A 16223-nucleotide genomic window follows, 5' to 3' on the forward strand; every position below is an offset into this window, starting at 1 on the left:
TTATGTTTTTCAAAATAATACTTTTTGCTAACAAAGCTATGGTTAAGCTAAGACACTCTACATTTTTTAAGGTCTGCCAATTTTAGTACAGCTTATTTTACATGCTCAGATCCAAATCAACTGCAAGAAAATCATGCAAAGGACAAATTCAAAAGTCTTAACACAACAAAATAAACCAGCATAATCATGAACCACAATTACACATATATGTTCACATAGTAAGGATGACTCAAGTAAACACTTCAAAACAAGCTTTTAAATCCCTCCAAACCCCAAAGACTTTTAAGGAATTTTAACATTACTCTTCTGTCACTTCAGAAAGCACAAGGCATTTTTTCCTGTATTGGAATTAATTAAAAAAGAACCCACGAATCTCCCCTCTAGTCAAGTGAGTACTGATCATATACCAACATGAGGTACTTCCTCCCAAGAGGGGTTAAATATAAATGACCCAGTTCCAACCAGTATATAAAAATCAAGAGATAGAAGCCAAACACTGAGTTCAGATTTTTTCACCATACTTTTAAAAAAAACAACCTCTAGGCTGATTTATCTTTCCATTTTTAAAAGCTTCCTTTTCAATTTAAAGTTTACTTTCATTTTCTTTTCAGTTTCCTTGTCCTCTCTTCAGTGTTTCAAGGTAAACTAGCCTCACTCTATTGTTCATTTTCTTAAGAAGAATTTGCCTTTCGCTTGAAGACCAGAAAGACTAGTTGTCTTAGACACAAAACAACCCATCTCAGAATATCTATAAGTGTAGTTCTCTGACCATTCAATATGTATAAAATTAAACCAGAAAACAGTACAGACAAACCAAAAAAATCTCCAAATTACACTGTATATCACTGAGTACTGCTTTCTCACAGTTACACTAGATTAACTCAAATAAAAAGAATTATGCTCTTAAATTCTCATTCTGGAAGAATTATCATTGTGTAATCACCATGCAAGCACAAATCCTTTTATTTTCATATTGATGAGAGCATATATTTACCAATTAAGAAAGTACTGCTAAAGACTTTACTATTTTATCTTTCTATGGTTTCACTGCACAATCCAGCAGATGAAGGAAACGGATGCTGAGTGAGCGTATCTGCTTTAACAGCAAAGGGAACACTAAAACAAATGGTCCTGAAAAATGTTTCCTCTATAAAAGTGCTTAGACATTAGTTTCCTTCCTATGTGAAAATTCCTTTTTCAGGCTGACAAAAATACACATTCAGGTTTCTTTACAAATAAACAAAGAAAGAGATAGGAAAACAGACCTGTAATCTTGAACATTTCAGCTCTGATGGTATAATGCTAAACAGTATTCTGATTTGGTTTTGTAAATAGTTTTCTATCTAATTTTCTTCCCAACATTTATTATAATATAATTAGCAGGATGCTGTAATAAAGCTGCTTACTACAATACAAGCAAATATGCCATAAAATATACTTGGTTGGCATTCAACTCTGTATTCATCCATAGCTAGCACATTATTCACTCTGTGGTTTCACTCACTTAAATTATATATTTCATAATTATTTGTCGACATTCTGATGATAACATTAAACTACAGTTAAATCTGGAGATAGCAACCACTTATGGGACTGTTAAAACACAGGTTTTTTGATAAAAATGCAAAACATTTTCTTTGAAAGCTGAATGGAAACTCATAAAATTTGAAATTATATGACATTTAGTTGATATAAAAATCTTAATGTTTAACACTTTAATATTCAAATATTTAAGTGCTTTATAGAATAGCTGATCTGCATATATGCACTGTATCTAATGTACAGGACACTATCATTAATAGTCAAAATCTTAACAGGTATGAAACTCATCCAAAGTAGAAATGTAAACTTTATTGTAGGTAATTGCTGTCTGGTGCTTCACTGTGAGTATGTAACAACATATAAATATGTGGAGTTCCAGTGCAAGAGCCCACTGTTGTGGCTCCATTCCTTAACACAGCTGAGCCATCTTGCAATAGAACTGGACCACCTCTTGTAATTCAAAGCTCTGTACCTTGCCATATACTGATCTTATTTGATCACTGATAGAATTTAGAAGAGGTGTAGATTATTCTGCTCCTCAAAATAACCAAAAGTAGTTGCACTGGCAGTTAGAAATGGCTGGAGTGAAGAGGCACTCCTGTGCTGGCCAGACATGATTAGAGCAGAGGTGAAGGGATACGTAGCTGGCATCACTCCTACCAAACGGCAACTGCAAGGTCTGTGACCAAAACATCCTCCTACTTTCCACACAGAACCACTGATGTATGGTGTACAGAGAAGAGGTCTTATGGGCAAAAAATGTTAATGCAATTAAACCCATTCAGAGATTACTGGAATGTTTAGTATTGCAGTGAATTGGTATTTGCTATCTGACCAGAGCAGATAACTTAAGAAGATATTTTTTATTGACTTTTGTTGTCTATCCACAGGCAAAAGTTGCTTAACACAGGCTTTTCAAATTATTTAAGAATCTTGGCATCATGAAAACATTGAACATCATGAGCGAGACGTGGGTCACAATTCCAACAATTTACTTTGCTTTTTAAATATATCTGAAACTAGCAAAGCTGTTAATCCAAAATAGTACTTCTTTTTCAAATTAAAACTTAATATTGAACACTTCCAGTAGTAACGTCAACATGAATTGCTTAAATACACATCCATACACGCAGCCTAGACATCTGTTTGTCATATCTATCATCTTTCTCTGTTACAACGTTATTTGCCAGAACTTTGAGAACTCTAGTTTAAATGCCTGCCAATTTAGACCACAAACACAAATGTAAATAAACAATGTTAGACTGACTCTGTATTGTGCTCACTGGTAAGATTACAGGGTTTAATTCTGGCAGAATGTAATCTCATCTTTTTTGAAACCACAATTTAGCATTTTTCTTAAAACTTTCACTAGTTGCTGTGGACTGCTTTGATAAATAGTATTATATACCAATGACTCAAACTCCATCTGTTCGGCTAAAATAACTGTACATTTCGGTTTATAAGATTCTAAACCCTCAGTTTTGAACACTAGCAAGGAAGTCTATGGGTTTTCGAATGCAAAGGGCAAATGAAAATTTGGTGGTAGTCAAAGAATAAGCCCTAGTCCTTTGTTTTCTGTAAAAGAAAAAGAATAATTGTAAAAAGTTCCTCAAAAAGATAAATACACATAAAAAATGTACTGCAGCATCTCTGTCAATGGTAGTGTAGTAGACTGAGTATGGAGAACAGCTTCATGCTGTCCACATAAGGGTAAGGAAGTTCAGTCACATAATTATGCTTTTTTAAAGATAAGTCAACTTATTTTTGGCTGTGACAGAAGCTGGCTGCTGTTCTTTATTTTAAATAGCTCAATAGAGCCAATAAGAATCACTTAATTGCTCAAAGTTGCCTTGAAGTAAAGGATTGGTGCAGAAAAGTAACATTAGTGTACTTTCCATTCAACAGTTGTAGGAGTTATAGTGTCAGCCAGGAAACATGGCAGAAATAAAATACACAAAATGCATGTAGAAGATGTAGATTCACTTACACTTATCTACTAGTCTTTCTTCATCAGTGCAGGCTTCCTCCATGGAACACAAGAAAATTGTACAGCATTTCCCTCAGAATTTAACTACACTGATTCACAGAACACTCTCAGTTTTTTATAATCCATAATAATATTTTATTTCATATAATAAACCCATCCTCTTCATAACATATCCTTGAATCATTCACAGAAATTATGTGAGCCCTACACTTGGTCTCTATGGTTTCCACATACCTACTGCTGCAAGGATAACCACATTCAAAATAGAAGACTGCTCAACTGATATTTAGTCTCTAAGCCACACTTTGTTAAACAGACATGAAATGTAAGAATATATCTGAAAATTCTAAATCGTTATGAGAACCTATCTTTATATTTTTCTGCTTTCTTTTTTTCTGGGTTTCCAGTACATATGGAAGTCAATGATAGCAGAATTCAGAAAAACCGTCATAGTTTTCAAAGTTTATGTAATGCCAAACTAAAAAAGTAACTCTATAAACAGAGCCTGTCTGTACCACATGACAAAGAAAACAAGCCTCAAAACCAGCCAAATTTGTCAACACAAAGGCTAACAGTAGAGAAGAACTGCTCGCCTAGAACCTGTCAAGCCGTTCTGAGAAATAAGTGATTATGAAACAAGGAATGTAACCGGGTACCATCTAGATGAGTAAGAAAGACCATAAAGATCTAAGCATCAACCTGCAATGGGAAGTTCTCATCACCTCTATACACTTACAGGCTTCAAGTGGCTTTGCTTTGCTTCTTTTTAGAAGATAATCTTGGCACATCTCCATATCCTTGTTAAGATGTGCCTTTTTGGTTAAGAACTTCAGAAAATGTTTACAGAAAGAGACTGAAATCCACGGTAGTTTCTAACAAGGCTGCTTATTGTTTTGAGCCTATATTCTGTAAACAGAAAAAAAGTCATACTACAGACTGTGTGTGTATTTCCTTCGTGTCCTTGGTGACTTATTCTTCCCCCAAAGGAGAGCACTTTGGATGAGGAGATACAATTTCAGCTTCTGCTGTATTGGTCTGAGAGGAGGAGAAAGGAGAGGAACAGATGTACTTCTTTTTTTTTTCTTTGTTGCTTTTAAGTGCCCTCAATGCTGTGAGAGGTAGAGCATTCAAGCAAATCATTTAAACATGTGAACAGTTACACTGCTCTGCTGTCAATGTTTTAGCTAAGCATTGCTTTTAAAAAATCTGCTGGGTTTGTATCAAACTTATCGCCATTTGGATGAATCATTCTTCGGGAGAAGACAGCAGCATTATCTCTTCTAGTACTACAAGCCTATCTAGCACAATACATCAGGTATATGCCACAGGTTTGCTAATAATAATACATTTTGTGTAACAGGTTTTTTGTAGTATTCTACTCTTAGCCAAGATCTTGCTACTTGGTAATATTTTAAGATACTTTTTAAAACACTTCTAAGGTTGAGAACTTCAAGAGAGAATTTTTTATGTGAACAAATTTTGATTCCTTTGTTCACGCTTCACAAACTATAAAATTTTGTCCTAAAAAACCTGTACTCTCTCCTTCTTAAAAACAAGATGGACTTTGTTCTATCACAATTTTAGTAGCAGACTTGTGTTCTTTTTTATGATTATACAGAACACATTCCAGTATGAAGCTATCCATACTGCATACTACAAGTGACAGTTCTGAGTACTGGAGTATGTCTGAGGTTTTCTAAATACCAATTTATATTTATTGGCATTTCAGTTTTTCAGTATTTGCAATGCTAATTCTGTTAGGTTAATACATTACACTAAAGGTTGATTTTTAGTGAGATGTCATGAAAGTGATTTCATTTATTTATAGTTTTATGCTACATGGCTAACTGCTCATACAACCTATGTTTACAGTTGTGTACCATCCAGCCTTTTGCCACTGGGTGACAGCCAAAGCATGAAAACAAAAGCCCTATTCAGGAAAAGAATTCCCTGCACTGCTATATGAATATCAAGTGAATTATGCAAATCAGAACAGGAGGAGCTAAATAAAACTCTCTTTCTGACCTTCCTTATGTATAAGGAGGGAAATATGCTGAGAATCTTGAAGTAAATATTCCTGTAAGGGAACTGTAAGTGCAGTAAATGCCGACCTCAACATTTAACTGGAACACTTAATCATAAAACTCAAGAACCTCTGTAACTTATACAAACCTACATCATAAAATCAAAGAGAGGAACAACTCTCTCAGTAAAAAGACAGCCTTCTTCTTTGGTTTTGCAAAGAAATAAGAGGGGAGAAAAGGGTCCAAAACTGTCTGAGTTCACAAAAGGAATGATGGAGAGGGACAAAAATATAAAATACTAGAAGTACACTACTTCAAAAAATTTAAGTTTATTTTCATGACAGTAAATGGGCACATTTCCTTTTCAGAATAACTTTCTCTAATTCAGCCTTTACAATTATTATTTATGATTTGATAACAGATGTAAAAGGACAAGGCAAAATACATACCTGTCATGCAACACTTCTAAATGGTGCTTGGTAATTTTGAATTTTAATAAAAATCAATTTAATAAAGGTTAATTTTGTTTTCCTCAAAATGCTATATATATATATATATATATATAAAATATGTATTTCCTTAATTTTTTTTTTTATATAGCACATTTACAGGAGGATGTAACTAACCCACAGAATCCTGCAAAAAAACCCAAAAAGTAAAATATCCTTTTAGGTCAGATTAGAATTGACTATATTTGCATCAGAATGACTAATATTTTTTTAATATTTAAAATGCTATGTATAGTAATAACTCACGTCATATTTTCAGTTTCTGTTGCACATGCTCCTACGGCTTTGTTGACATTCACGAGTAATGCCTGGTCAGTTGCAGTGAGTAACTTCACTAAAGGTGGTATTCCACCACATCTGCGGACAGTACTTCGATTTACTGGCTCTTGGCAACATTCTCCCAGTGCTCCAACGACGTTTATAAGGACTTCTTCAGGCTGATCAGTAAGCAGTCCTACCAAAGTTTCTATGGTTTGATATTCCCGAAATCTAAACGACAGCAAAAAACCTTAAGTTATTATTTTCAGTATGTTACCACTATAAATTTAATTTACAATTAAAGAATCATTATTATTGAAGTACAATGTTTAATTTCTGTATGTAAATCATTGTGCTGAAGAATTCTAATACAGGTAAGCCATTCCAATCACTTAGAATAAGTGTGACATAGAACCTACCTTTCTAATGACATTTCTCTAATTTAGTTATCTAGGAATCTTTTCAGTAGTTGAGGGTTTTCTAAAACTTGACATGTGGATGCAAAATCCACAAATAGCTGAAACAAACCAGAGGACTGGTAGTTACTATCCTTACCTCAGTACTTTTTCCTGCTGTGTTAACAATAGTGAGAGTAATGGTCTACCAGACCCTACTCCACCTCTCTGAACCAAAGGATTACGAGCCTTTACAGAGTTTGCCCTGAGCAGTTCTATACTTAGCTCAGGCCTAATACATTGCATTTTCCTAAGGTCAGACCCATAGTTCTAGTACACTTCTATTGCAGAAGTGTTAGATTCCAATTTGAAGTTAAGAAATAAGTTGACAGAAATTTGACTTGATTGCTATATTAATACTTTCCTCATTCTTCATAAAACTTTTGATACTGAAAATCAAAAAATATGTTTTTTAAAAATCCTGGAGGTCCTATCCTACACAAAGATGTGTGCTAAACCTCAGGAGTTCGTCTTTCAGAACAAGATGTTTTCCTCAGTGCTAGAATCATCTTCTAAGTTTGTTTTGTTCAAAACTTAAGAGGATTATTTACACTTAAATACTGTATGTTCCTGTCACACAATTTCTGACACACCTTGACACTTTCACTTGGTATATTAAGATAGATCTAACCTGTATCTAATCTAATTATCAGAGATAATTTCTCTGAGGGTACTACTGAGTTCTCATTTGTACTTCCCTCCCAGCCCCTACATTTTGTAAGTGTCTACTTGAGCTACAAAAACTGTATTTTCCAAGAATCACTTGCACATGTGGCTTTTCTTTCATTAAATATATATATATATATATATTTCTGAGATTTTTATGGCAGAACTAGAGCTGTTTCAATTAAAATTAATCTTTCCAAGCTGGATTATCAGCACAACAATTAAAGTAACTGAGAAATGAGAAACTTTTTTTTTTTTGGTTATCGAAACCTTTGCTTAAAAGGACATCTTCCTCTCTTTGTTCAGTGTAAATTGGAAGTATCCTTATACTTATTTTTTTCAAGAGTAAACATCAACAGCATGAATAAAAAAGCAATAAAATAAGTAAATAATTTAAAACAAACCAAAACAAAACCAACACCAAATTGATTTTTTCTGGTTACTTTTTCTGTGTTCCATATCAAGTGCTTCACAGATGGAACGACAGGAGCTGGCTCTGCAACAGGCTGGCTGCACTCTGACAGAGCTGCTGGCTCGGGCCATCTTGTGTCCAGAAGCAGAACGGCTCCTTGTACACTGGAATCTGAGCTGGGCAGGCCCAGGCACCCGTATCAGCTCACTGCTGAGTCAGCACATCCCCTCAGCAAGGTACTTCAGGTATAGCAAACACTGTGCAGCACTTTAAAGGTAATTAAGTGTCCCTGTGGGAACCAGTAGGGTTTGTTAGTTCCAGTTTCATCCCTCCAGATCTACTGAGGTGTTTTCATATTGACCTCACTCTCTTTTCTCCAGTGCCTTCCCATTTTGAGTTTGGACACAGTTTAATGCTTCAGACTCAGCACTACATAATACATGAATTCAGCTGGAGCTGTGCCTGGCTAGTAACCTTTGTGGAGCACCAAGCACTTGCCAAAGATATGTGAGTAGCCCAACAAAAATCTGTTTGCATTTGGACAGAATTATTGGCTACAGCTATACTAATAAATAAAACAGGCGAGGGCTCATTCCCTAGCCCTGAGGACGAGAAGCACAACACAGCATCCATATGGCTAAAATCTCTTCTCCTCACAACTCGGGGTGGCCTCGCCCATTCTGCCTAATGGAAACAATCTGTTGCCTGCACTGGTCCCAAGGAGTGTCTGGGCATTGTCTGGGAGGGTGATTGCTGGCACAGGCCAAACTGTGTAAGGGACTGTGCTGGCCAGTTGAACAGTACGGATAATCCTAACATAGTGCCTGAACCCTGAAAGATTTGGCCCTGTTTAGTTTACTAGTACAGAGAGAGCCATTCAGTCTGTCTCATCACTAATTGATCCAAAATCAGGATACCTCTGTGCAGATACCCAAAGCCCATAGAAAAGAAGGATATACCCTTCTGAAAAGTTAGGTTACCACACAATCAAGAATGCAAAAAGCAGTAGGACAGCAGTAGAAGATGTAAAGACCATGGGTTTGGGAACTTAGTTAGGACAGTCAAAAATCCAGAAGGTAAACCCTTATAGTGAAAATCTTCCTAATTTTTATTCAGCCTTTATCTATCATTTGTATTTATCCAGCAAAGTACGCTGGAATGAAGGCTGCAGGAAGAGGTTACCTCTTACGTATACTCTTTCTAACATATGAAATTTGTATTCGTTTTACAGAACAGCATAACTTCTAGGAAACCAAAACTAGCACAACCTAGGAAACCACACCATGCAGCAGAGACAGCTTTTTTGTTGGGGGGGTAAGGTGCATGAATATGCTAAATTAATTTTAGATGAGGGGGTCGAGTATTCTCAATCATTAAGCTGTTCCACAAAAGGTGGAGGGTGATAACTTCTGCTGTCACATTCTCCGCAATTACTCAGGACCCTCGTACAGAGAGGTTGTAGGTACCTATGGTAGGACTCTCATCAGTTAATTCCACTCATTTAGAAGCTGGGTCTTCAGACTAAGCTGCTTTTCTGAGCCCCTTCTGTAGTCAAGAAGAGCACATCGAGACTAATTATCCTAACTCCAGTATATTTCTGATATGTATTAGACATCTACCCTAGAATGACATCATTTGCTCTCTGTCTCTCTTGATGTAAAACATTAAAGTGTACTACGAACTCTGTCTACCATGCCACAGTGATTCCAGTTTGTAAGCTACACAGAGGAGAGGGGATATCAGGTAAGTCCACATATCAAATGTTTAGTACGTGCTAGTACACCTCCTGACTCAGTGTCCTATGTCTTAGCTATTCTTTAGAGGCACCACTTGTCTCCATTCACTGAAGATTCTAGGAACTGAACACTGTCTTCTCTGTGTCCTGATGATGTCAGGTGGAAATTTTTTAAGTACTGTGAAACCTAAGTTCAAAGTCCAACTGATTATAAAGAATGTTTTTAAAGAACCATGACACAACAATTTTGAAAAAAAACAGAGGCCCATAAAATCAAAACACAATCATGTAACAAATGCTTGTAAAATTAAATTGTTACTTTGACACGTTTTCTATACTGATAGCACATTTCCAGATTGCTCCTGTCACAGCTGCCAGAAGTTTCTTGTTTTCAGAGTTATCAAGCAGAACAGACAGTGGTTGTAGACCTCCATGTTGTCTAACCAGGTCCCGTGTTTGTTTATCTTCTGCGCACTATACAAAACAATTAAATATATACATTATATAAAAACATGTAAAACCATGTCTTCAAAAGCTAGCTGTATTACATTGTAACTAGTAAAATCTAATAAAGAAGAAAACATAAATATTGTATTAAAGTACCAGAATATGCTAACAACTCATTAAGAGAGTTTGACAGTTTGCTTGTACTGTCACAATGTCCACTTTGTGGGTAAACACAAAAAATCCAAAGAAGCTTTTCTCCACTGGCTACCTGCGCAATTTAGGGCTTGCACAAAAGAAGAGTAAGTAGGAACTTAACTACAATATTAAATATGCAGCTAAAATATTCACAACATTTTCATAAAGTAATTTCTTACATGTTAGAGAAATAGTGAAATTAAGAAATATTAAAACTGACAACTACATGAAAACAAGGGGCTAGTCCGTGGCTCTGATCTACTGATTATAATACGATTACCTTAAATATGGCACTTGCACAATGCATCTGAAGCTCCTCATGTTCACTGCTCAAATTTTTCACCAGGTTCTCAATCATTCCCTCTGTCCTTATTGCAAGTCTGTAACTTGGCTAAAAAGATAAACTGCATCTCTTAAATCCAGTATATTGATAGTTAATAGGTCACAATAATAACACAATGCTACAATTCTAGGGTTTGGTATTGAGCAGTCTTGTACTTTGTCACAACTTGTCACTTTGCCACAAGTAATCATTGCCTTGAAAATACTACTCATGATCTCAAAGGTAAGCAAACACAGAAATCCTCTGCAGTGCTCTTCCAATCACCTGTAAAAGCAGGTGCTGCAATGCCTATTTTGTAGCCACTTGGCTCAAAGAGAATGCAGAATATTCTGAAAGGTGTCCAGACTCCCTGCTCAGAGGCAAGAAAGTAAAAGATGGTTCAGAATGGGATCAAGAAGTACCCACCCACTTACTTGAGAACCAGCAGCCAAAATAACAGATTTATACCTAGAACAAGGTTAGAAAAACAGGCATTGCAACAGGGGATCATTGTTTAAGAGAGGGGAAACATCTCTGCAAGAGATGCAATCAGTGTTCTTTCCAAGTTAGGTCAGACAAGAAACCCTCAAAAATGTCACCTTCTCAATACAGACTTACTGAACCTAAAATCTGCCAGGTTTGTTTCTCATGCAACATCTCTAAATTTGTGTAATTCAAGAAACTAATTTTTAATAGGCAAAGTGTTCAATAATGGAAAATCTTTTGAAAAATCTTATCTTCTGTGTCTCAAATTCTCCAAGGGAACTTATTTATATTTTTTACATCAAGTGCAATACACCTCACATTCCAATGGGATTCTACAAATGGAGGTACAGAATCATAAAAAAATAGAATCATTTAGGTCGGAAAAGACCTTCAAGACCTTTGAGTCCAATCATTAACCCAGCATTGCCAATTCCACCACTTAACCATGTCCCTAAGTGTCACATCTACATGTCTTTTAAACACCTCCAGGGATGGTGACTCAACTGCTTTCCCTGGGCAGCCTGTTCCAATGCTTGACAACCCTTTCAGTGAAGAAATTTTTCCTAATACCCCACCTAAACATCCCCTGATTCAACCTGAGGCCTTTTTCTCTGGTCCTATTGCTTGTTAGCTGGGAGAAGAGACCAATCCCTCCCTTGCTACAACCTCCTTTCAGGCAGCTGGAGGGAGTTATCAGATCCTCCTCAAGTCTCCTTTTCTCCAGGCTAAACACCCTAAGCTCCCTCAGCTGCTCCTCATCAGACTGGTGCTCCAGACTCCTCTATTTCTGCTGTCCTTCTCTGGACTCCCTCCAGCACCGCAAAGTCTTTCATGAAGTGAGGGGACCAGAACTGAACACAGGATTTGAGGTGCAGCCAAATACAGGGGGACGATGACTGTCCTGGTCCTGCTGGCCACGCTATTGCTGACACAGACCAGGATGTCACTGACCTTCCTGGCCCCCTGGGCACTCTTGGCTCATGTTCAGCCAGTGTTGACCAGCACCCTGAGGTCCTTTTCTGCCAGGCAGTTTTCCAGCCACTCTTCTCCCAGCCTGTAGCGCTGCCTGGGGTTGTTGTAACCCAACTGCAGGATTCGGCATTTTGCCTTGTTGAACATCATACCATCGGCCTCAGCCCATGGATCCAGCCTGTCCAGATCCCTCTGCAGAGCCTTCCTGCCCTCCAGCAATTCAACACTCCCACCCCAGTTGGTGTTGTCTGCAAACTGATTGAGGGTGCCCTTGATCCCCTTGTCCCCACCACCGATAAAGATATTAAACAGAACTGTCCAAGTCATGTAATCACATATATGGCCACAGTAAAAAATATTTGTATTTGAATTTAAAAACTGAATATACTCAAATCTGTGAAACCTGCCATGGTTCGCACACTACTCCCAGCCATTTAAATAAAAAATATATGGTCTTTACTTCATTACAAGCTGTGACCTTCTCAAAAACACTTTGATCACACAAAGTGTCTACTTCCTGACAGGATAACTGCCCTGATTTAAGTGACATTAAAATGTAATACTTCCTTTTAGTAGCCAGTTGTTTTACTGCTTAGAAATAACTTAGCTATATGCGTTTACTTACCTCTGAGGCACATTCTTGTAGTGTTCCCACTACTGGGATTAAGATGTTTGCATCTGAGCATTTGAGCCATGTAGCTAACAATGGAATGCCACCAGCTTTGCGGATTGCCTTCTTGTTTTTGGTGCTTTTGCTGCAGCTCCAGAGTGCCAAAGCCCCACAGCGTGCTATTTCAGTATCTTTGGCTTGGTATGGCTTTCCCACTGAAACACACTCCAACAACCCAACCTGAAAAAACCCCACGATTTTTTAATATTCAAAGGGAAGTTTGATATTATACTGCTTTCTAATTATGGTAAACACCATCATAATAATCATTTATTCAACACATGATGTATTTTTTTAACAAAACTACACATATGACAAGGGTACAAATTTTAATGTCTGCTTACCAGTTTCTTGATTCCTCCATATTGCCTTACTGTCTTTCGTGCTCTTTTAAATCTAGCAACATTAGCAATTGTTTCAGCTGCCAAACATTTGAGATCTTTATCTGGAGAGTCCAGTATTTTCACCATGAGCTCTAAGCCCCCAAGATCTGCAATTGCATGTCTGATCAGTATATTGTGACTAATTTCCTTCAAGATTTTTAATGAACCAATCTAAACAATGGGAAAAAACAGATGTTAAACATTATTTAATTATAAAAAACATTGACATTATTTAAAATGCTGGGTTATCTAAAACATCATATCTTTTATATTTAAGCAGGAGAAAAGAAGGAAACTAAAATTCAAAGAAATTGCTTTCTTTCTAAAAAATCTGAAGAAAAAAAGAAAATAGAGGAATGAGTAAAGAAAGAAATCAATTTTCTTTACACTCTGTAACTCTGAAAATTGAAAAAATATTCCAATAGAAAGAGCATATTCATAGATCTGTTTCACAAAGCTGCTTGCCTGACAATTAGTTTCTTCTGTATCGAGTAAATTAATTAACACTTCAAGACATCCAGTGTATTTGAAAGCCAGCTGACACGATTCTTGAGCCAAATTGAAATCTCTCATTGAACACAGTCCAATTACAGTAGCTGTTGGATCGCCTGTCTAAAATAAAGCAAATAATTAACAAATCTGTAAAATGCTTTTATTATAAAACTCAATCACTCTACTTGTACTCGTAAAATCACTACTAAAGAAGATACATGGAGAGTACTTTGCTTCTATGGTGTTAAATAACACAGACATAGTAAGAAAGGGAATTACTGATAAAGTCTGTAAATGGCATAAAGATTCAAGTGAGTGAATAGCTCAAGTGACAAATGACTAATATGGCTTTCTGTGAATGGACCAGTAAATTAGGCAGTCAAGTACCGTGAGCTTTGTACAAGTGTTCGCAGATAGCAAAAGAACACACAGTGAAGACCCAAATATTTCAGAGATCCTGTCTGCATTTTTGCATTGGTATTCCGGAGATTTCAACAGGAATCCTCCATTGTGGACATTTCAGAAGATTTTTTTTCCCAAGACTGAAGCCCCTGTAGAAAGGGTTTATTAAAAACCCTTGACATTTCTGAACAATAACAAATTGCCACTATTAGATAATATTCAGCTGAGTTATAAAGGAAACGGTGTAATAGTCGATTCAGTAGAGGTGGAACATATCCCCTCACTTCAAACTTCCTTATTTCTGTCCTATGAAACAACAAATATTATGTCAACTTTGGGAACAGCTCAAGGTTATCCAAGGCCTTTTAGCCAAAAATATGGGCTGGACAAGTTGGTAGATTGTAATAAAAAACAGAATTAGCAGGCATTGAATTTAATATTCTTGTAACAATATGATATACTTGGAGCTACACAGAATCTGTTAAGCAAAGTCTAACCTTACAAAAGTCACCAAGCTTGTGGCAATGATGATCCAATCCAAGTGGACTCCATAAGGATTTTGACAAAGTCAAAAAACGAAAGACCTAAGAAAAGAAACTAAGCCACTATAATATTAGGATTTCCTACTATAACAGGTAAGACCATTATTTGGATTGGAAAGAATGACTGAAGGACAAGAAACTGAGGATAGGAGCAAAAAGTCAGTTCAATAAAGGGATGTGATTTAGTGGATTTCCATGGATTCATGTTGAAGTTCTGCAATTCAACATACTTGTAAACACCCGGAGAAATAGAAGGACTAGTGAAGTGACAAAGTTTGTTGACAATATTATGATTCAGGGCCTGTTGTGACAAGCTACTAAAAAAATTACTAGGACTAAGAGGGCAGTAAAACAGCTAATGAGAAATTATACACATCAGAAAAAACAATCCTAACTCCATACATGAAATGACCATTTTTCAGCTGATCATTAAAAATTAGAAACAATATCTTGAGGCTGGTGGAGATGGCAATCAAATAAATAGAATATGGGGACTTTTTTGGCAAAAAAATATTGAACAGAGAATGTCACTATACCACAGTATAAATCCATGGTTCACATACAACTTAAAAACTTTATGCAATTCTGCAGCTTCCCCTTCTGTAGCTTCCCCTATAGAAACGTTACTATAGCACTGGAAAACTTTCAGAAAAGAGCAGCAAAGACAATCCAAAGTTATTTTAGTCTAAAAGAGGGATGCCTGAAGGGATATCATAGAGGTTGACAGTGTAAGGGATGGCCTTGATCAGGACAGAGAGGGGCTGACTGTCCTATGTTTCTTTTAATACAGATATAATCTCTTTTAATGATGGGGTATAGTAGGGTTAAGGTAGTTGGTTCTTCAAATGAAGTAACTGAAGTGGTCCTGGGTTTCTTCTCCCTTAATAAACTATGATAAGAACACTGTTTCACACTACTATAGGTTATACAGTCAAGTTTCCCACATTTGTGAAAATCAGAAGTTAGGATAACAGGATACAAAAGATGAACTATAACCACATAAAACTTCCATCCTGATCATTGTCTCCCCTCCTGGTGCAGTCATTGGGATACGCTGTCTTTTGATCTGCCCAGTACAGGGGGTTTTTAAGTCTAAACTGAGGGTCATACTAATAATGAAAACAGAATATAATTTGAAGAGTTCTGTTTCAGAAACAGTATATAAAAAAGATTAGGGATGTTGGATATGAATTTGAGATTACAGTGTAATATTTGATTAAAAGGATTAATTTGGGGATAAATAATTGGAAGAACTGGATAGGAACATACGTATTATCTCTTTTTAGGCACTTGCGCAATTACCACTGAAATTCTGTGTCTAATTTTCCTTTTTACTGTTCTAGAAGGAAAGGGAAAAGTTGGAGATGATTCAGAAAAGAAAAATTCAAACTATTGTAAGCCTGGAAAACAGTTGCATTAAGAGAGACATGAGGAATACTATTTAGTTTATTAAAAAGTAAATTAAGGTATGAATCATTCAGAGTGACTAAAAAAATCTATGATGAATAGGAGCGTGATCACAGAGAGCTCTACAGTCTAGCACGGAGATTTGATGACTTGAAGTTAAAGGCACTAAAACTTAGATGAGGAGTAGAGTGCAAGTTTTCCATTGTGTGGTTAATTATCCTTTGGAAGAAATTATTTAAGAGTGATGATAAGTTTTCCATCAGAGGAAATTTTTCAGTCAAGATTGGAAGTTACTCTAAACAACAAGCTCTATTTCA

General features: G+C 36.3%; 1 protein-coding gene across 1 annotated transcript in view; it reads right to left on the reverse strand.

Moving 5' to 3' along the window:
• ODAD2 (outer dynein arm docking complex subunit 2) overlaps positions 1-16223 on the reverse strand; it is a 78628-nt gene that overhangs the window by 38906 nt on the left and 23499 nt on the right. Inside the window, exons 10-15 of the mRNA XM_050313717.1 lie at positions 13529-13675; positions 13025-13234; positions 12636-12860; positions 10511-10621; positions 9908-10062; positions 6309-6551 (exon numbers count right to left, since the gene is read on the reverse strand). Of these exons, the coding sequence (XP_050169674.1) occupies positions 6309-6551; positions 9908-10062; positions 10511-10621; positions 12636-12860; positions 13025-13234; positions 13529-13675 (1091 nt within the window). The remainder of the gene's footprint in view (positions 1-6308; positions 6552-9907; positions 10063-10510; positions 10622-12635; positions 12861-13024; positions 13235-13528; positions 13676-16223) is intronic.

The sequence above is a fragment of the Myiozetetes cayanensis genome, unplaced genomic scaffold (genome assembly GCF_022539395.1).
Source record: "Myiozetetes cayanensis isolate MyiCay16 unplaced genomic scaffold, myiCay2020 scf1, whole genome shotgun sequence".
In the NCBI taxonomy this organism is placed as follows: domain Eukaryota; kingdom Metazoa; phylum Chordata; class Aves; order Passeriformes; family Tyrannidae; genus Myiozetetes; species Myiozetetes cayanensis.